Raw genomic sequence first — 22,417 nt, forward strand, 5'->3', positions numbered from 1 at the left:
ATCCCAGGCAGGTCTGATTCTCAGGTCAGATGACACCCGGAACCCCGATTCAATCATTCCAGGTTTGAAGAAACAAGATGGACTGCCATATGGCTGTGTCCACCACAGGGGACATCCTAAAATCGCTTGGTGGGTGGGAAAGTTCCTGACAGTGCTGGCACGCATCCAAGGCTCATGCATATCACATTGCATGACACCAAGACCCCAGATTTCATCACCCAAGGTTAAAAAAAATCAAACAACAACAACAACAAAAACAGAAGGGCCCTGTAAGGCTGTGTCCACCCCGGGGGACATCCTAAAATCTCTTGGTGGGTGGAGCACTGAGTGGATTATGTGCGTGAACTTTTATTGGAATAGCAGGAGGTTTCAGATGCTAATAACTCTTGTTCAAGCTTCTTGGGGCCTTTAGGTTCCCCCACCTGAAATTTCTGCCACACAGGAAACCTGCCACATGCCTAGTCAACATGCCTCTCCGGGAGCACATGGGTCACAGTGACTCTCTGGAAGGCCTGTAGAGGTGCCTGGACCAACTGGTCTGAGAGTCAAGCCTAAAGTGGTGTGTGTGTGTGTGTGTGTACGTGTGTGTGTGTGTCTCTGTCTGTGTGTGATGTATATGTGATATGTATGTGTGTGTCTGTATGTCTGTGTCTCTGTGTGTGATGTATATGTGATATGTATGTGTGTCTGTGTCTCTGTGTGTGATGTATATGTGATATGTGTGTGTCTGTGTGGTGTCTGTGTGTGTCTGTGTCTCTGTGTGTGATGTATATGTGATATGTATGTGTGTGTCTGTGTCTCTGTGTGTGATGTAAATGTGATATGTATGTGTGTGTCTGTATGTCTGTGTCTCTGTGTGTGATGTATATGTGATATGTATGTGTATGTCTGTGTCTCTGTGTGTGATGTATATGTGATATGTATGTGTGTGTCTGTATGTCTGTGTCTCTGTGTGTGATGTATATGTGACATGTATGTGTGTGTCTGTATGTCTGTGTCTCTGTGTGTGATGTATATGTGATATGTATGTGTGTGTCTGTGTGTCTGTATGTCTGTGTCTCTGTGTGTGATGTATATGTAATATGTATGTGTGTGTCTGTATGTCTGTGTCTCTGTGATGTATATGTGACATGTATGTGTGTGTGTTCATGATTTCACGGATGACTATTGAAAAAGTGTAAGGAACAGATGCTGGCTATGGAATCTAGAAACACTATAATGACACTGCTTTCCGTGGAGATGATGAGAACAGCACACTTTGTTTCAAAAATATTTTTCCTCTTTCGTTTTAATACACCAGGAAGAGAAGTCATTGATGTCAGTGGTGAGGAATTAATGTCAGTGGTGAGGACGGTACTTCCTCTGGAACAGAATGGCAAGAGGCCAGGTGATACGCTCCATGTTTTCATGAAATAAATTTAGAAAAGTCTGGCTGGAGAGAGGGCTCAGTGGAAGAGTGCTTAAGGTGCAAACACAGGAGCCTGAGTTCAGGCCCTCAGCACCCACAGATAAAGCCATGCGTGGCCACGCCCAGTTTTTAAGCCCAGAAGTGAGGGCTGAGGCATGGCAGAACCCGGGGGATATTGCGGGTCCTTGCTGATTGCCAGACTAACAGAATAAACCGAGATAGTAAGTAGGTAAGTAAATGCAGCAACTAAGGCGCATGCACCACGTGGATGTACTTGGGTGCATTGAGCTTAAGGATCTCAAAGCAGCATCCTGCAGTAGATCAGATGTTCAATGTGGTAAGGAATGAAAATCTCATGCCTCCAACAAAGTACGGGTCCTGTCATAGAGCCTGTCTGACAGGAATAAGGTGGCCATGGAGAGAGGAGGACACCTCACTTCTGCCTCCTAGGTCGGCACAGGGGCACCCACACCTGCCCTTCCTCTGAACACATAAATCTAGAAAACTCAACACCTGTTCTGGAAATGTGAATTGTATGTAGGCTGTGTGGCACCCCCACTTCTTCCACTCACTACAAGAATGGCCTTTTATGTACATCGAAGTAAAAAGGTGATTTCTTTGCAGGAAGAAAATACAGAATTTATTTGAAGAATTTGAAGGGACATTCTAGGAGATATCAGGAATTTGAGAAAATTGTTTCAACCAAAGAAGTTCAAGGCGAGGGAGGTATCGCTTGGCAGACAAGAGAGTGTGTTTACTGCCTTGTTCTCAAACAGTGTCAAATAGTATTTATTAGATTACCAACTCTCTACTTCACATTAATTGGCAATATTGAGAACATAGCACCTGTGGTGTGGATGCTGTTATTTACTAACAGTGGGATCTTTGAAAATTAGATGTAATTATCTGTCTTCAAGGTTTTGATTCGCACAAGTGATATGTCTGTTTCTAATATCACATTTGAAGCCATGCCTTTAATTCCAGCACTTGGGAGGCAGAGCTCAGTGAATTCGAGGCCAGCCTGGTCTACAAGAGCTAGTTCCACGACAGGCACCAAAGATACACAGAGAAATCCTGTCTCGAAAAGCAATCCAAACAAAATACCACATATTACTTTACTTGTTTGTATTTTAGTCCAGCTCTCTGTCTCCTCTCTCTCTCTCTCTCTCTCTCTCTCTCTCTCTCTCTCTCTCTCTCTCTCTCTCTATCTATCTATCTATCTCTCCCTGTGTGTTTGTGCATATGTGCGTTTTTTAATCAGTAATTCAAGTAAAATTTCATCCTTCTCAAAGATCTCTGATGCAGTTTGACAGCTGAGAGGTTTTGTCAGTTTAAAAGGACAACCTCACCAAACAAATTTCAGTAAACTACAAATACAAGACCTGCAGGTTATAGAGGTGTGAGCTTTTATAAACACAGGTTATAAACACAAGTTATCAAATTTCTCTCACACGCTGTCTTCCATCGTCTTAACACTTTTCATTGTGCAATAATATCTGTCACAGCCATTCTGACATAAATATGCTACTGTTTATACAATGTGTATGTCTGAAACTTCTTTTTTCACAAACCCTAAGAATTCTTGTGAGTTCCAGGAAAAAACAGAAACACCCCCTTCAATGCCCTGGTCCTAATTTTTTCCCCTAAACTTAACTTTGTCCTCTATTCTGCCATTACCTGAAACAGGTATAAGAGGTCTGTGTTTGTGTGGTGTGTGTGTGTGTGTGTGTGTGTGTATTGTTTGGTGTCTGTGTGAGAGTGTGTCTGTGTATGAGTGTGTTTGTGTGGTGTGTGTGTGTGTATTGTTTGGTGTCTGTGTGAGAGTGTGTCTGTGTATGAGTGTGTTTGTGTGGTGTGTGTGTGTATTGTTTGGTGTCTGCGTGAGAGTGTGTCTGTGTATGAGTGTGTTTGTGTGGTGTGTGTGTTTGTGTGTGTGTGTGTATTGTTTGGAGTCTGTGTGAGAGTGTGTCTGTGTATGAGTGTGTGTGTGTGGTGTGTGTGGTGTGTGTGTGTATTGTTTGGTGTCTGTGTGAGAGTGTGTCTGTGTATGAGTGTGTTTGTGTGGTGTGTGTGAGTGTGTGTGTATTGTTTGGTGTCTGTGTGAGAGTGTCTTTGTATGAGTGTGGTGTGTGATGTGTGGTGTGTGTGTGTGAGTGTGTGTGGTGTGTTGATTTAAATGGGATAGCCTCCACCGCCTGGGGATATTGAATACTTCTTTTCTCCTAGATGGCTGCTGTTTGGGTTTGTTTTGGGGTGTTGCACTGCTGCAGGAAATATGTCACTGTGCATGGCTTTGAGGTTTCCAAAGCTTCCTGCTATTTGAAGTGGGTTCTCTCTCCTTTCTGCTTGAGATTCACCATGTAATTTTTTTTGTGAGGACAGGGGTGGGGGGAATGATGCTGCCACCTGATTTCCTGGAGGTTCACGGTCCTCCATATTTGTTGCAAAGTGACCTAGAACACTTATTTCCAGCTGGAGAGACAAAGTGCCTGCCTTCCAAATTCTGTCAGGTGAAAAGGTGTCCTTCTCAGACCCGGCCCCTGCCTGATCTTATTATAGTAGAAGGTAGAACGGAGCCTGTCAGCTCTTGTCTTGCCTTGTCCCGGCCCCTTGTCAAAGCCCAGCACCAAGGCCCCTGCACCCTGGAATGGCAGGCAGCATGGTCTTCTGTCGTTGTGTGCATGCTTACTCTGTTTCATGCGTGCAGCTGCAGGGGATGGTGGGGGAACTAGGTGACAGAGATGTAAGTGAACAGTCAGGCAGCCTCCTTCCTGATTTCTACAGATAACTGGCCTCTTACTAGGAGAGAACGTTTTTCCTATGACACTGTGGTTGCCATGACAATGGGGACAAGCCATTCTTTCCTGGTTACAGATACATTAGCGAAAGATACTCACAGAGTGGAGACGTGGGATCACTAGACAGACACGCGAGGCACACAGGTAGGTGCCTGCAGCCATCCTGAGTGAATGTGAGCTGGGCCCGTGAGTGTGCCGTGGGTACGTGCTGGCTCTTTCGTGGGACAGGAAAGGTTCTGGCTATTACTGTTTGACGCGAAGCCCCAAGGACTGGTGCTCAGCCAGCCCTGTCTCTTTGTCCTCGGGTGACACCTCACCGCGTTGGTGCCAGCTTTATCCTTTCAGGCCCTGAAAGGATAGCTTGGCAACCTACATAAATGGCTGCCTCGTCGCTGTTTGGCAATGATTGTCACACGTGCTCTTGACAGAATGGCCGTGTTGGTGCGATGGCACCTTACCCGAGAGAGTTGTACCTTGTGTTGTCTGGGAGAGAGAAGCTGGAAGGCATTTAAGGAGGAGGTAAACGTGGATGAGGACTGGCAGTTCCCTTGGAGGATAGAAGCCGTGGTCTCCAGATCTCTTGGCCTGGAGACCTGACACAAGAAGGGAAGAAATGCCTCCAAAAGACAGCCGCCTCTAAAGTGGCCACAAATCGCAGCTAGGCAGACTGAGGCAAAAAAAAAAGTCAGTGCGGTATGAGAGCACCTGAAGAAGGGGCAGCGTCTGTTCCCTCGACGGGTGTTAGTTTGTGCCCGGGTCGGAGTCTTTGCTCTGCTCACAGATGGGTTAAGCAAGCATCAGCTGGGCTGTGTTACAGGGTGTGCAGCTGGGGTTTCCCTCTGACCCAGCAGCCCATCACCGGCATCTCTCCCTGTATCTCGGCCCCTGCGTGTGAACAATATGCTCTGTGCCCTTCTCGCACCCTCTTGTCAGACTGGGCCCCGTCTGTTTGTCTCACCGCAGCCATCTGGAAGTTCCCATCTGGACAAAACGTGAATGGTCGTCGCACACGGAGACCGTGTGCGAGTTCTTGACAGAAGGCCTCGGGCACGGGGCCAAAGCTTGTGTTGAGACAGGGATTTCAGGATTCCATCTTGCACCCTTCTCCGTGCACCTCTGGGGAAGACTTTGCTGCTTTCATCGGAAAGGTAACTGTTGAAGGTAGTGCACTAGAGGTGATGCCTGAATCGATGGAGCCGCATGGCAAAACTGACAATATTTAAGCAGGCTATAGAAGACGGAGGGCTTCTCTAAGGCATAGCGCAGTAGGCCTGCACAGATGGAATATACACGCCGGGGAGAGCATGGTCTGATATGTTTGCAGACGCTTTTCTCTGTGACTGAGTTACAGATGCTGCCTGGATGTCCTGGCATGTGGGCTTGAACTCAAACTTGATATTCCCGGGTATGTTTTCTAACTCAGGAAGTGTGTGAGGCTGAGAACATCACGCCTGAGGGAAGCAGAAGCTCCTGCAGGCACCCCTGCCTGGGGTTGAAAGCTTGCATTCTATAACTATAACGCGGGCCTCCGTGATTGCTAAGGGCACCGAGTGAGCGGTGGGCTCTCTCGTGCCCGAGGTGTGGTACCCGCATATGGATGGGGGCATGGTTGCTTGGGCTAAATGGTGCTCAGTCAGCCTTGCTGTTGAGCATGTGCTCGGAAGGTCCAGCAGAGGGCAGCCCGAAGTAACTGAGGTGCCTATGTTTTCCTCTGTGTCCTCAGCAGATAGATACCTGTGGCCTAGTACTCAAAGGAGGCTGGATCAGAGCACGCCAACCCTGTGAGATCACACAGATTTCTCGGAGGAAGAACCACTGCGGGTGATCCCTAAATTGGGCCCCAGATTGCACAGTCCACATTTACTATTGCATCACCCAGCAGGTGTGGCCTGGGCCAGACCTAGACTCCTGCATGTTGAGAGCCACTTTATGCACTGTGAGATCAGATTGGAAGTCGGTAAGACTTGAACGGGAATACGGCAGAGGGGACACTGTACATTTGAGCAGTGAATAGGGATCTGGTGCTAGAATTACCGACGGGTGTTTATGGATACAGAGGGTGGGACGGGGAGGGCTGAGGGACTGAAGCAAATAACATTTGCCTCCCATATTTCTGTCCGGTCGGGAATTCCCATGGGTAAGGCAAGGCCTGGAGTCCCTAAGGGAGAGGTCGGGGTGCCCACACTCACCGAAGGGGTCGTGGGCTAACAGGAGTCCCCAAAATGACCAGGGTCCTCAGGGAACTGCTTCAGGAGTCCCGGGTCCACAGCGCTCTTTGGTGCTGTGCCTGGTGCTGGCCCGGTAATGACAGAAGCCGCCTGCGTCTTGGCAGGAACAGTGAGCGACTGTGGCTTGTGAGTCCTCTGTGGTTCTTCCCTGTGTGGTCATCGGCACCCTCAGTGGGCCTCTCCTGAGGATCAGACAGATGTGGGCTTTGTTTCCAGAGTGCATGCACAACACGCACGGCATGCTCACTGCTGATAGGAAAGCGTGGGCCCAAGGCAAAGCATTCAGGAAAGGAGTAGACCCCTGACACACACCCACTCACGGTGAGCAGAAAGGGACGAGACTCCACTGAGAAGCACGGGGGAGGCCCTGTGTGAAGAGGCAGAGAATGGAGGGACGTGAACAGGAGAGCTACGCCTTATACAGATGAGATTGGACACCACTTAAGATTCAAAGCATGCCTTCTGGACTTAGGGATGGGCAAGTGACCATCCAGGGCATCAAACAGCCGCTTTGATTTCCTGTCTGTCTAAGACGACCCTGTGGATTAACAGAGGTTGTGGGCAGGAGAGATCTGTGGCCTGGGATCTGATGGTAGAACAGTGCCCATCACCAGCAGATATGGGTGTGCAGGGCCCATGGACTTGAGACAGCAGCAGGAGAGTGGGCACTACCAATGGCGACACTTACCCTGTTGCTCTCATCTGACACTACTGAGTCTGCCAATTAGAAAGCATTTCTCCACGGTGAAGTGCTTTCCTTGGGGGGGGTCTCCTTTGTGCCACGCGTTCACTTGATCCAATAGCGAGGTCCAGCACGGAGTTGGGAGCAAGAGGTCAGAACCAAACTATGAGGGGGCGGGCGAAGGGGAGGGAGGCCAGAAGCTATGACAGTGACAGCAACCATCCTTACCTGCCATGTTATGCAAATCGCCATGAAAATTTCCGCACACACACACCCCGTTCCTCAACCTGGTATCATACTGGTGCAGAAGGCAAGGTGCACTAGGTGTGCACAGGCTTCCTGGGGTGGGGCACAGGGGGGGTTAGCTCCCTAGGAAAGAAAGGGATGAGGCTCCCCCGACCGGGACAGAAACCCAGGGAGCCCCCAAGGCATTGCATGTGCAAGAAAATACACAAGCCAAGTAAAGTAACTCACCTCTCTGGGAGGAAGTTCACCACCCTAGCCTCAGGGTGGGTGACCATGTGTCACACATCTGCTCTGGATCCTTCCATATCCTCTCAGGCACACACCCTCATCCCTGTGGAACGACAGACTTTGGGCACCCCTTGCTTTCTCTCTCCTCACCTCACTGAGCTGTGGCTTCAGTATCCACTAAAGGCTAATTCTGTCCTAACGCAGCTCTGCTTCCCTCTCCCACACTTACAGGGCAGGCCCACAGCACCCTGAGAGAGGCCCTCAGGTTGAGCTTGTCTACCAGATTCTGGAGGGAGGACAGCACCGCAGGCAGGGGAGCCAGGCCAGACAGAGACGACCAGCAGGGAGCAGTGCCCACCACAACGCAGGGGGTCACCCTGCCCTGATCAGAACAGCCCCAGGGTTCCATCGCCATGGACTCTGCAGAGTATGTGCTCTGTGGCTGGAAGGGCCAGCTGTGGCCTGCAAGGGTGTTGACCAGACCCAGGACCTCGGCCCATAGTAAGAGGAGAGGGGCCTCCTTCCTGGAGGTCCAAATTCTCTCTGTTGGTGAGAAGACCAGAGTGAGGAGCACAGAGGCGAGGCCCCTAACCAAGTCTGAAATCATAACCATCGCCTCCTTGGCCGGAAAGGAGTCACAGGGCAGTGGCCCGCCAGGGCAGACCAGGGCATACAGAAGAGCCCTCAAGGTGGCCCTTGATGTTCTGGGCGAGGCAACCCGCTTGTATCAAGGAGAAAGGGCAGGTGGCCGAAGAACCAGCACAGCAGCTCCCAAGGTTCCAAAAGAGGAGACCAGCTGCAGCCCACGCCAGCGCCTGCACCCCCAAGGGCGCAACCAGAAAGGCCAAGGGCTCTCCCACAGGAGTCCTGGGAAGCGAGGCCGCCCAGGACCTGTGTTGATGGGCTCAGGGAATGAGCCTGCAGTGCAAGGGGGGGAAGCCCAGGCCCACGCCGCTGTAGAGTCCCCTTACTCTGAAATGCAAGGGAACATGTTAAGGGGCAACAGAGCGCGGCCAAGTTCCTGCAAGACGCCAGCAGGAAATGCTGGTGATGATCCTGGCAAGAGAAAGTTGAGCACCCGGGCCTCTAGGGAGGGTGCCCGCGCTAACAATGAGCATAGACCTGCCTCTGGGCCACCGAGGAGGCTCGCCTCTACCTCGCCCAAAGCTCTCAAGCTGCAAGTATGGTGTGGCGGCCTAGAGATCCGGGCCATTGGAGCCCAAAGGAAGACCACCCTCCCAGAGAACAAGGAGGATCCCGGCCCGCCGACCCCGAGGCCAGACTCAGAGGGGGCATCGGCAGCCTGCGCGCCTCCAGTCCCGAGCCTGCGAAGATCAGTCCGCATTGCTGGCAGGAAAAGGAAGATCCATGTGCTGTGTGCACATTGCGGGCTCTCGGGACTGGAAACTCGAGTGCACTCGAAGGTGACTAAGGCCCCGGTCAAGAGGAGAGCCCCTGGAGTTCAGGAAGACTGCCAAGCCACCAGTGTGGCTTCTGCCCAGGAGACGAATACCATCGAACGAGGGATGCTGGTCTGGTTCAAATTCCAGGACCATCCTTTCTGGCCGGCGGTGGTCAAGAGTGTCAGCAAGAACGACAAGACGGCCAGGGTGCTGCTGATCGAGGGCAACATGCAGTTTGAGCGCAGGGGTGTCCGCGTCCCTCTCCGCAAGCTGAAGCTCCTGGACTGTGGGGAGAGATTCTCCCTCCTGCGGAGAGCCAGCAAAGTGTACGGCCAGGGCATCAACTGGTGCCTCTCGGTGATCGACCGCTACAGAGAGGACCTCGCCTGTGGCTCCTTCCGGGGCTCCTTTATGGACTACTACACCGCCCGAGCCAGTTACCCGCTGAGGAGAGCCATTCAAGAGGGCGACCTGCGCATTGATTTCCCCAAGGTGAGCTATGCAGACTTGGAAGACTGGGAGGAGGAGACCGCCCCCTGTGGGAAGAGGCCATGCAAGAAACTCCTGCCTGACCGCATGAGAGCCGCTTGGGACAGAGCCAACCAGAAGCTCGTAGACTTCATCGTGAAGAGAAAGGGGGCCGACCAGCACCTGCTGGACATCGTGAAGGGCAGGAAACCGTCCCGGTGGCTGGACGACCTCTGGAAGTCAAAGAGGGAAGTCTTCTGCATTGAGACCTACCTGGAGGATGAAGACCAGTTGCACCTCGTGGCCAGACATTTGCAAGAAATATCCAAGGAGGCAGACCAGGCCCTGCTCTCGCTGGCAAGAGGAGACCAAGTCCGGCTCACCATGGAGGTTCTTCTTCCAGAGGCAATCATCTGCTCCATCGCTGCCCTGGATGAGCTCAGCTACAAGGAGGCAGAAGAGAAGTACCTGCGTGGCCCACCTGTGCACTATCGTGAAAAAGAGCTCTTTGAGAAGACCATCCTAAAGGCGGCCCGGAAGAGGTCAGCAGCCAGGATTGGGGCTGGCAGGGACCCTCCTGGGCCCAGTCCTTAGAAGGGAGCTTCCTCCATTCTGCCATCACCCCCTGCAGCTCCACCTCCAAAAGAGAACCATCTGGGAGACTGTGGGGCTTGCTATGACCGCTCCTCACTGCATACGTGTTTCTCCACACACAGACCCCACCCCTACCCCCCTACCCCGAAATGAACGTTCACGAACGTGCTTGACGTTGCAGATTGTCTACGTGTATTCGGCAATTCCTGTTAGCTTCAGGCCGGGCCTAGCCCTTTGTGGCCTGTGCCCAAGCGTGGAGAAGTCCCGTGGGGTCTCCTGTCTGGACCGTCACCAGCTATGGGTGGAGTATTAGCTAGCTATGCGCAGACTTGCCCTCTCTGCACGGACCCCACGCACCCAGACAGCACACCAGGTTCCTGATGACACTGTGTCTCTCTGTGTGTCTCTGACTCTTCCCCATACTCCCTGTCCTCTCTAGGGTGCCTTGGATGGGGCAGGTCCCATTGCTTTCTCCATTACCTCCCTCTTTGCTCACTCATGTTGAAGGAGAGGAACACGTGTGCTTTGAGGCTGTGCTTTGAAGCCAAAGAAGGGGTTGGAAATGTTGTGACCCTAGGGATAGCCTGATTTCAAAGGCCAGCCCCCTCTCTCTTTGTGTGTGTGTCTCTGCATGTGTCTCTCTCTGTCTCTCTCTCTCTCTCTGTCTCTCTGTCTCTCTCTCTCTCTCTCTCTCTCTCTCTCTATCTCTCTGTGTGTGAGCACGCTTGCACGCGTGCATGTGTGTGAGTGTGTGTGCTCTCCTTTTGATCCTCCTGTCTCTGTCTCCCTGGTGCTGAGATTAAACATACCTGTCCACATACCTTTTTTGTCAAATGAGTACTGGATGATGAAGTCGGGTTTTCACCTCATGCAGAAAGCACTTTTCATTCTCAGCCATCTTCCCATTCCCGGAGACTTCTTACTGTAAATGAGACATTTGCTACTTGTGGGCTGACTTTTTGCAGAAAACATCAGTATCCCAGCTTTTCTCACATTTCAGAGATCAGAGACTTCTGCTGTTTGCAGGAAAGGAGGGGACCTGTCATCCCTTGGAGTCACTGACATCTGTGATGTACTGATGAGGGGCAGCCCTGCCATACCTCCCTGAAGCTCCTGTTTTCTTGTCTGGAATCACAGTCCATGACATATTTTTGTGACTGTGCACCGAATTGGTGCCTCAGTGGGCTCTCAAGTGCAACCTTACACAATCCCGGTCTTCTTTCCCAGTCTCTGTTCTTGTCTGAATCTCTGTGAAATGTCCTTGTGTCCTCCAGCCTGTGCTTCTAGATTCACAGTACCGTTTGCCTTGTACGGGAGAATGCTCAGCATTAGTCCTTGCTGCTAATTCCTGGATTTCCTTTCTGCACACAGTGGGCTCTTACCCAGGTTAAGAAGATCACACATAGTGTGCGTGCTTGTATTTTCAGTAATGGGACTGCAAAGATAAGAACCCTGGTGCTTGCTGACCAGCCAGTATGGCTGGATTTGCAAGTACTGTGTTCTATGAGGAGACCCTGTCTAAAAAACTAACATGAAGAATAGATGAGGCAGACACGTCTTTTCAGCTTCTGGATTCCACACTCAGAAGGTCACAACAATGAACATGTACAGAAGATTTTTAAATGGACCCACATTTTCCCTCTGTGTTATGAGCTGTTTCTCTGTAAAAGCCATCAACAGTGTAACTCAATCCTTCTTACCTTTAAGAATGGAAAAATCTCTGGACCTCCCTTCTTCCTGCTTTTGACTCCATCTAGAGGAGGAAATAACAATTTCAATGTGTTCATTTCTTTTCTAAGGGAAGATCATGTGTAAGGCCATTGTGTTCTACTTAGCCATGCACATGGCAGTGCAATGCTCAGAGCCTGCATGTCAGAAATATTCTTACCTGCATATTCAGCCTCTCCTCTGACTTTAACTGCCACTGCCCCTGTACGTTAAGTTCTGAGAACAAAACCCTGTCTCCTCACCTACCATTCATGGGGCTATATGTCCCAGTAACGCCGTTTTCCTTGCCTACACCATCCTCTCCCAGAGGTTGAAGCCCAACGATGGGGACATGTCATTGCTTGACGTCACTGACACCTGACGAGTACTGATGAGAGGCAGCCTTTTTATGCCTCCCAGAAGCTCCTGTTTACTTCTCTTTTCATTTGTGTCCTTGAGTTTTCTTGGGGACATGCGACTGCAGGTTTCTCACTGTAGACTTTGAAGTGCTTGTCTGATCAATTCTCAAGTCATCTCTCCTGCTCCTTTGTCCTGATTCCTTCTGTAATTCTCATTTGTCTGTAGCCTTTGTTGGATTTAGAGGTCCTGCTCCCTGTTTGTTTTATGGGAGAATATTGCACATCAGTGCTTTGGGCTAATTGGTGTGTGTGGTCTGTTTTCCTATACACGAGTTGTCACACACATCATACTTTCTTTTTTATCTTTGGAGTATGGAAGTTAGAAAGTACATCCTTGAGCAAGGAGCAGAAGAATACATATGATGCCTTCTGGTATCTGTCTTTTTATCTGTGTTTTCTGTCTCCTGGTACACTCCTTTGCGTGTGTGCGTGCGTGTGTGTGAGCGTGCGTGCACATGCAACAGTAGCACTGCAGTGTATAATGCAGATGAAGCACATGAGGAACAGCAGGAACAGTGGAGGCAGTTGCAGTCAAGAAGTGCAAGATACAATAACACAAACATGAGAATGTACAAAGTGTTATAATAAAGTACATCATTTTATAAACTAAAACAAATAATTGACAAAACAGAAGTAGGGAGCAATACATGGAAAAAATTTCCCTTGTAAGTGTGGACAAAACAAACTGTATTCTGTGTTTCTTCCTTTCTCTAGGCCTCCTTTTCTCCAACCCTATTCATTTATGTTGAGTTTGAGCTTCTTTTTGCTCAGAGGGCTAAAATTGAAAAGAAATGTGTTGAAATTCCAAAGCACTTCAGAGAAGATATGTCTTGTTCCTTACATCTAAGGGATTCTATATTCCAAATAAGTACACAGCTACAAGTTGAAGCCTCCATCAGCCTGGAAATAAAGATGAATATGTTGAACAGAGGTCTGTGTTGATTAGGTATGAACATACCTCAAGGGAAAAATTAATTTTTGTGAGACTAAGTTACTGAGATTAAAGGCTATTTCCATACCCTGAAATATGGGCATGAGTTCACATAAAGTGGTTTCTCTTTTCACCATTGTAGTGACATTTCATTTGTATTTTAAGAAGTAAAACTTGCCTGAAGATCAGAAATGTAAAACAGTCACACAAGCCAGTCCTACAGACCAGGTAGGAATGACACACCTCTTTAATACCAGTAGCTGTAATGACACACATTTTTAATCCCAGTAACCACACTAGGTTGCCATAGAAACCAGGTGGTAATGGTGCATGCTCTTAATCCCAGATCTAGAGAGGATTATAAAATGGGAGGAGACAGCTCTCAATCTCAGTCTTTCTTTCTTCATTGTTGCCGGAGGTTTCTGTCCTACCTGGTTCCCACAGTTGTTAAGTTTCAAAGAAAATCACACAGAGGTCTACATAAGTTATAAACTGATTGGTCCATTATCTCAGGTTTCTTATTAACTCTTATAACTTATATTAGCCCATTATTCTAGTATATGGTAGCCACATGGCTTGGTACCTTTTTCAGTAGGGCAGGTCACATTTGCCTTCTTGGGTGTCTGGACAGGACTGGGGAGGAATGGGCTTCCTCCTTCCCAGAATTCTCCTGTTCTCATAGACCTGCCTCTACTTCCTGTCTGGTTGTCCCACCTATACTTCCTGCCTGGCTACTGGGCAATCAGCATTTATCTAAAACATGATTGACAGAATATAGACAATTGTTCCATACCACTTCATTATACCTGAGATAGCAGTAAAAGACTAAACAGGTTTGTGGAATATTATTATGTGTTACATTTGTTTATGCTGTGGAACATTTGTTTTAATGATGCAAAGAGGTGTTCCATTCCTTATGCTGCATTTATTTAACTCTGGGAAGCTGTGATTCTTTGCCTGTCTAACACACCTGATGGCCTAATAAAGAGCTAAACAGCCAATAGCGAGGATAGGTGGTGCTACCAGTCAGAGAGTATAAATAAAAGGAGAAATGAGGAAAAAGAGGATCAAGAGAACAAGGAGAGGAGGACATCAATGGCCAGCCACCCAGCTACATAGCAAGCCAGGGAGAAAGAAGTAAAGAAAGCTATACAGAAATAGAGGAATGAAAAAGCACAGAGGCAAAAGTTAGGTGGAATAATTTAAGTTAAGAAAAGCTGGCTATAAGCAAGCCAAGCCAAGGTGGGGCATTCATAAGAAAGAACAAGCTTCTGTGTAATTTATTTGAAACCTGGGTGGTGCCTCACCCCCCAAGAGTAAAGGGTAAAAACAATCAACTACAAAACAATATTATTTCTGTTTTCCTTTTACCCACTGAAAGGACTAACTAGCTCCAAAGGGCCACCAACTATTTCCTTGTGGTATGTGTACATGCCTGAACAGTCTGCACCTTATGACCAAACCATAGGAAAAAAGCTCTTAGGGAATCTGTTAGCTATATGTGAGCTAACTGTTCAGGAAACAGTGGGGCTTCCCCGCCCCTCAATTTTATTCATATGTATGGCTATGTAAGTTAGATCTTTAAAACCTTTCCAGTGGTAAGAAGTGGAAGTTTGGAGGAATTCCTGAGGTTCAAAAATGGTTGTTCACTTAAGGAATGTGGGAACTGACATTCTGCTAGACTTCTAAGTTAAACAACAAAAACCAACTCAGTGAATATCCTGTTTCCTCCACAACCTATAGACTTACTCTAATGAACATTTCCAAAGAAGCACCTTAAAATTTGCTCTGCTTCTCAGTGTTTACAATAAGTTCCAGTAAGGCTGACAGCTAAAAGTGTAGGCACCAACTTACAGGCTGCTATGTTCAATGGAAGGGGCAAGACACAAAAGGACAAATAATTGAAGATTCAACCCAGAAGTCCTATGGTACCTCAGGCCATGGAGACAGAAAATACAGAGATGACTACTGGGGAGTTTATATCTAGAGGAGAAAGAGCTCCAGTCTGGGGAAAGGGAGGAAAAGTCTATAGATGAAAGATGACATTGTTTGCAGCACACTGTGAATGCCCTAGGTGCTGATGAACTGTACACTTAAGTTGCTAAGAAAGTACAATGTTGTTTATATAATTCATTACAATAAAAGAAAACCTCTCAGAGGCTAGAGAGATGACTCAGCACTTAAGAGCACTAGCTGCTGTTTCAGAGACCTGCCAGTACCCACATGAAGGCTCACAACCATCTGTAACTCCAGTTCCAGGAAAACAGACACCACTTCCTTTCTGTTCTGGATCCTTTACTCCTTCTTGCTCCTACACAGAAAAATTTAGGACCCAAAGATTGGGAATTAGGATAGAGATTTGGCTCAGTGGCAAAAATAATTTACCAAGCAACTGTGAGGACCTGCGTTCAAATCCCCAGACCTCACAGGAAGCCAGGTGTGGCTTAGAAGCTTCTCAATCCCCCCCCACCCCCCACCCCGGTAAGATGGGTCAGCAGGGAAAACACAGAATAGAACTCTTAGGAATTTTTCCTAATGCAAGCTCTCTGCCAAAGCAAAAGTCCCAATCAAGCAAAATCACAACAAGCCAAATTAAAATATATCCAGGTTTAATTGGATTCCTGTGCTCTCAGTTGGCCCCAAGGGGGAACCGGGAGGCTGCAAATGCAACCTCCTGGCGGTGGGGAGGGGATACCATATGTTTCTCCTCTGGGAACTATCTTAAATACCCTGTGGGAGAGGTCCTGACCCCTCATGCTGGGATTCAAAGTCCAGACCAAAGCAACTTCCAGGTCAGGGAGGCTGGGAAGGATTCTAGGGGCTGGGGACTATGCCCCCAACATAACAAGAACCTGTCTCAAACAAGGTGGTATGAGGCACAGGCTACAATCCTGGTATATACAGTCCGTGAGTGCTCAGAGCCACACTGGTCTCTTTTAATGCCATTCTCGGGCATCTAGACCTGGTAGTAACTGTGACAACCCAGCCAAGCAGCTCACCACTGTTTGTACCTCTTGCCTTATGATCTGAGTTTCTAAAGTTGTCCTGAATTCTGAGAGGCGGTCCTGTAGGCTGTAGACCCCTATAGCATGGATGCTCTCCACACCATCCCCAAACCCCCTTCCATCCATGGCCAAAACGCCAGCCACTTCATCTATTGCCACCTTAGAGGCTTCCCTTGGACCCAGGAGCTAAATTTCCTAGCCCAGCAGTAGTTCTGTCTCTGTCTCCCGCACAGCTGGAAAAGGACCCCCTTTAAGGCCCACGAGGTGCTCTGGAGAAACCTGGGAGCTGTCGTTCACTGTCCAGGCACAGACCAGGATCAACCAATGATCCTCCTCCTTAGGGTTGTGGAGTTGGGCACCCTGGAGGCACTCTTATTAACCCGAGATGCTGTCTGTCAACTTATCTACAGTGGCTTGAGGTGCAGCAGGAAGTCTGCAGTATGAACGTTGGCACCTGTTTAAATTCACTAGCTCTGTCCCCTTACAAATGATGTGTTCATGGATAGTAGAGGACAGAGTGAGGATACAGGAGGTTAATTCCTGTAGCTCTGGGTTGGGCCAGGCATTTCCTGGTCCCAGAGTGGAGCATAGGATCCAAATAGAAATAGTACCTGCCTTCATGGAGTTTAGCAATTACAAAACAAGTGGGGGTACTGGCTAGGATGGGATGCATCAATATTGATGCAGTAATATCTGGGTTAAGTAGACCCCGCCTCCACAGACCCTGACTCTCACTTTCTGGGCTAAGGACCTGCTCACACAGAACCCGGCACTACTTTAAGGACCATTATTAATTATACCAGTGGTCCCAACCTCCTGAGTAATGCAACACAAAGACAGGTAGGGGGCTGTTTTTCCCACTGGCCCAGGGCTATGTATTGGAAAATGCCCTTCTTGCTCATGCTCTCTGCCAGGCTAAGTTCGGCCTTGTCTGGGTGAGTTCCCCTTTTTCAAGTACAGGCCTTTAGGGTCCAGGACCCTGTTTACATTTGTGGTTTGTCAGGGCAACTCTGGAAGTCAAGGTCGTGCCAGGCACCCGACCCCACCAGTGGCGAGGCAGTCCTCACTGAGGAGGGATTGCATGGGATGGAGACACCGGCCCACACATTTCTCAAGAGTCTCAAGAATCTTATCACAGTGGATGCATTGTGGTAGACATTGAGTCCCAATACTTGGCATAGATTTATAAAAATGGGCTCTTGCAATTCGAAGCTGAATCCTCTATCACCCCAGGGCTGCCTTCTACACAATCTTTATAAATTGGGGCTGTCCAATACAATCTGTCCCTAACGGCTAATCTCTCTATGCACTAAGATCTGGCCTCAATATTACCTTGACAATGGGACACAATGGCCACCAGAAGGAACTCTTGAATTTTCCATCCTACAGGACCTTGCAAATTTTCACCAGCGTGGGGATAAGTAGACAGAACTCTTGTATGTCCATGGTTTCTGGGTGCTGTGCTCCCATCCCTCCCTCAGTAGCCAGTGTCTTACAGCACCAGTTTTGGTTGCCAGGGTCACAGCACCTCTAGATTCCCGACTATCTGGGAAATGGGACCCTGAAAGTTCCACCTTGACCATGCTGCCAGAGACACTATCCTGTCCCCACTCCCTTGAACCCTAACTACCCAATCCCCTACTGTGCAACAACATTCTCCACATTTCTTCCCCTAAACCCCCCTACCCACTTCCTCCCTAGCCAAAGTGTTAACATATTCGGTCAGTGTGATAAATAGCCAGACCAGTTCAAGAACAACAGTTATATTTGTAATAATTGAAAAAGGGGGAACTCATGCTACCAGAGTGGGAGGTCCGAAATCTGAAAATGGTCTGGCCAGCACAGCATAGAGAGAGAGCGCGCCTGCATCTTCCGATTTTTCTACCTGGGCTCCAGGCGGCCATACCCTAACCAGATGTGATTGGCTGAGCTTCCCCATCATCTCCCTCTTTTGTCTAAACTAGATCGATACAAATCCAATACAACTATATACAATAGGAACAGATACTAGATATAAAAATACAAGCAATAAACAATATTAAGCAAGGAATGCATACCAAAAGTTTTACTAAGCATTTTATTTCAAGGAGTCTAAATAATGTATTGAAATTGAGTTTAGCTAAATCATGAGGAGGGTAACTACAATTATCTAATCTTCAACTCCATCAAAGATCTGAGAAGGGAAGTAAAATTACTTGAGTAAACAGGAAGTACAATCGAGAAACTTCCAAAATGTGCAACAAATGACAGAGACAACTGACTACCTGGGCAATCACGCAAAGTCTCATTTGCAATGTTGAGGCAACCAACTTTGGGTAAGGCCTGATGTAAGTGACATATCATTTTTAAAGGCAAGAAACTTTTCAAAACTATTTTACCCTGTCTTGGCAGGATATGACAGTCCTGTTTTATCCATTTACGGATACTCTGTATCACTGTCAGTGGTTGAGGTATGGGCATTTCTTTGCCCAAAGGCCAGCTCGGCCAAGAAGAAAGGCTCCAGGTAGAGTCTCTTTGGTGCTCAACATTCTCTCGGGAGTATTATCAGTGTTGCCAGGAGTGATTGTGTCTCATTACCAAGAAGGCATCTCCGGTGCAATTGCAGTCCACTTTCTAGGGCAGCTGAGGTTAGCTGAGCCCAATCGTGAGTGTGGCCTTGTTACTGAAAGCCCAGGTTTTGACCATCTCGCTAAAAAAGGACGGGTGTAGTCCATAATTTAGAATTTCCTGTTTAATTTCTTTTAAATCAGTCATGTGTATGGGCTCCCATGTATATTCCTTGACAGCCTTAGGGTATTTGGAGCCGGCTACCTTTTCTGATATTATTACTGGAAAGGCAGGTAGAACTCTGGGGAAGCTATCCTGGAGAGTTTTACGTACTGACGAAGTTAAACTTTGCCTTTTTACCTTTTGCTCCTGGTTATCAAAGTCGATAATTTCCTCAATCTTTTCAAATCTGTTTACCATTACCTTCTGCAAGGTCTGAATCTCCTGTCCAGTATTCTGCTCTAATGCCCTCATTGAGGATTCTAAGGTATGAAGTCTGTCCATTCGAGATAATAGCTCATCCTTGGACATAATCCTCATGGCATGTATAGTACCTTCTTGGATGGACATTCTATCAGTCAATCTGTCATACCCCTTCAACTAAGTCTGATTAATACATCCAACAGTGTGAATCCTCTCAAATAATGTTTCAGTACACACTGTCATGGGCTGGATTTTATGTGCCAAATCAGCCATTTCCTTCTCCAGAGCACCGAATCTCTCCTTAAATGAATTACTAGTAGACTGTACCTTTTCCAAAATTAGCTCAGTTGACCGAGTCGTATTAAGCAAAGATCTAGTCTCCTCCTTGAGAACTCCAATCTCTTTCTTGAAGAGGTTGGCATCAGTCGGAATTGGTTTTGAAATTACCTCAGCCGGCTGAAATTTGTTAGTTAAGATGGTCGTGCCCTCCCTTAGATTTTCAACTTCTTTTCTAAGAATCCTGGATTCAGTCTGTAAAGCCTGCATCGTTTTCCTATGGTCAAACCATATTATGAAAAAACTACAGAATACAAGAAAAAGGGTGAAACCTAGAAATAGCCATGTAAGAGGGATGTCATATGCACCTTGTAAGACCTCACACATGGTGTAAGTAAAAAGTCTATGGAAACCTTGGATGGTTAGATTGTCTGACATACTGCCCTTTTTAAATTTAAAATAATCTTAACTGTGGTTCAATCAGCAGGAGTAGGTGCAAAAACCATTGTCTGCCAGTAGGTGGCGGGGTGTACCTGAATCCACTTGTTCGGTTTTAGATAGGCTGACTATAAATGAAATACTGGAAGATATGCTCAAATCAAGAAGTTAAAATCACAGACTGTGTGCTGTGTGAATTTCTTAGCCACACTAGACAGATCTCCCGCTCCGATGGCTGCAGAGCCTGGAAAGCACAAAGGAATGGCCTTTGCCTGGCTGCAGAGGCTGGGCTAATGGTGCTTGCATGGCAGGGAGTGGGGCTGGAGCTGCTGTGGTGAATCTGGGAAGAGGCCTGCAGCTGAAGGAGGTTCAGGATGGAACCAAGTGAAAGGGACAGATGGGGAGGGTGCTGGGCTGGATGCAAGCCCGCAGGCCAGAGGGGAGCCAAAGTGTGCAACGGCACGGCCCCAACTGGCCAGAGCCATAAAGGGCTCTAAAAGCCCCACGTTGGGCACTAGATGTTGACGTATTTGGTCGGTACGATAAATAACCGGACCAGCTCAAGAACAACATTATATTTTTAATAATTGAAAAAGGGGGAACTCATGCTACCAGAGTGGGAGGTCCAAATTCCGAAAATGGTCCGGCGAGCACGGGGGGGGGGGGGGGGGGGGCGCGAGCCTGCATCTTTCGGTTTTTCTACCTGGGCTCCAGGCAGCCACACTCACACACCACACAAACAGGCACACCACAGACACTCATCACTCACACATACGACATACCACACACACACTCACCACACACCCACACAAACACCACACACACACGTACACCATACAGACACACACATACCACACATACACACCACACACACACACGATACACACACATACATCACACAGACACACATCACACAAACATGCATACCACACAGACACTCACTGCACACATATACACACTCACCACACACACACCACACAGACACACACACACTACACACACACATACATCACACAGACACACATCACACAAACATGCATACCACACAGACACTCACTACACACATATACACACTCACCACACACACACCACACAGACACACACACACAATACAGACACACACACATGTACCACAGAAACACCATACACCAACACACATGATACCACACAGACAATCACCACACATACCACACAGACACATACAAACCATACAGACACACACACAACACGCGCACACACACCACACACACACAAACACAGGCACAGAGGAAACGTCTTCCTCTAAGCTGCCTGAAGGCATGCCTACTATACCATGCAGCCATCACTGCATCTAGTGGCATGTTTTCTCAGTAGATTAGATGACAGCAGCTTGGAAAGTTCACCTCTTCCAGGTTTGTCTACTCTGCCCATGGCACAGAAGTGGATCATTACAGAATGTGCCTTTTGTCTGACAGATTTCACTGAAAATGCTCCCAACATTCATGGAGTGGCAGTGCATTCCTTCTCGGGGCTGGGTAGTATAGAATTCTGTTGTGCAGATGCACCACGTTTGGTGTGTCTCTTTATCATGAGTGGGTAATTGGGGAGTTTCCCACTGTCAAAAGGGCTGCCATGAGCTTTGGCATGCCTATATTGGTTCAAAGGTTTCTATTCAGGGGATTGGCCCATACCCAGGGGTGGAGCGACTGTGTGATGGACTGATGTAACGTTTCCCATTTTGTTGGACACAGAGGTGCTCCCCACAGTAGATACAGCATTGAAAATCCCCACAGCACCAAGGCCTTGCTTGGGAGGCTTCCTATGCTTAATTGTAGTTCTTAATTTCCTTCCTAAATTGTAAAGTGGGGTGGATTTAACTGCTGCCATCATAAGTTTCTTGCATTCCCTAAGGTCAGATATCATAGAACTTGTGTTTTGAGCCCCCATGGTTCATGCATGCCCAGATGATAAGGTGGCAAAGCATGGTCATCATGCATTCACAGTCCTTGGGAGAGGACAGTAAGACCAGGAAGTATCAGAGCCCAGGCTGGACAACACAGGGACAGCCAGGAGTCTCCCTTATTCTTTAGATTGGAAAAGGCTCCAGAAGGCAATCAGAAAGGTGACCCTCATACTGCAGGTCTAAAAAGGCTGGGCACAAATGAGCCTGTACAGTGGGCAGGGGACCAGGGGGGCCTCCTGTTTCTGCCCCTTGTGTACTTTTGCAGTCATCACTGGGCACCCAGGTCCTCCAGAGAAGCAGCCTGAGTGATACTCAGGCAGAAGGGGCTTACTGAGGCCAGATGCACATGCCCAACCACAGACATGAGTCAAGCAAGAACAACTGTTATGGTTCAAGTGAAATGCTGCAGATCCCCAAGTGGCAGCAGGCAGCAGGCAATAGGACAAGAAACCATGCTCAGGTCCCTGAAATGGTGGTAGGCAGTGGGCAGCAGGTCCCGAGAGCAGCCAAATCCAGGCAGGGATGCCATAGTTCCCCACGTGGCTGCAGTGGCTTCCAGGGCCAAAGAGTCCCAGGCAGGGAGCCAAGTGGTGTATGAGAGACCTCAACGGGGAAGCCAGTCCCATGAGCAGAGACAGACAGATGAGCATGCCAAGACACTACGCCATAGGTCT

General features: G+C 48.2%; 2 protein-coding genes across 2 annotated transcripts in view; both read left to right on the forward strand.

The window, feature by feature from the left end:
- Window positions 1-22,417, forward strand: part of LOC142840952 (X-linked lymphocyte-regulated protein 5C-like) — a 49,952-nt gene that overhangs the window by 13,019 nt on the left and 14,516 nt on the right. The window lies entirely within an intron of this gene.
- LOC142840692 (putative PWWP domain-containing DNA repair factor 4) lies at window positions 7,828-10,055 on the forward strand. The gene has a single exon (XM_075957267.1). It carries the CDS (start codon window positions 8,004-8,006, stop codon window positions 10,053-10,055), a length of 2,052 nt encoding a protein of 683 aa, XP_075813382.1. The 5' UTR covers window positions 7,828-8,003.

Source organism: Microtus pennsylvanicus, chromosome X (genome assembly GCF_037038515.1).
Source record: "Microtus pennsylvanicus isolate mMicPen1 chromosome X, mMicPen1.hap1, whole genome shotgun sequence".
Classification (NCBI taxonomy): Eukaryota; Metazoa; Chordata; class Mammalia; order Rodentia; family Cricetidae; genus Microtus; species Microtus pennsylvanicus.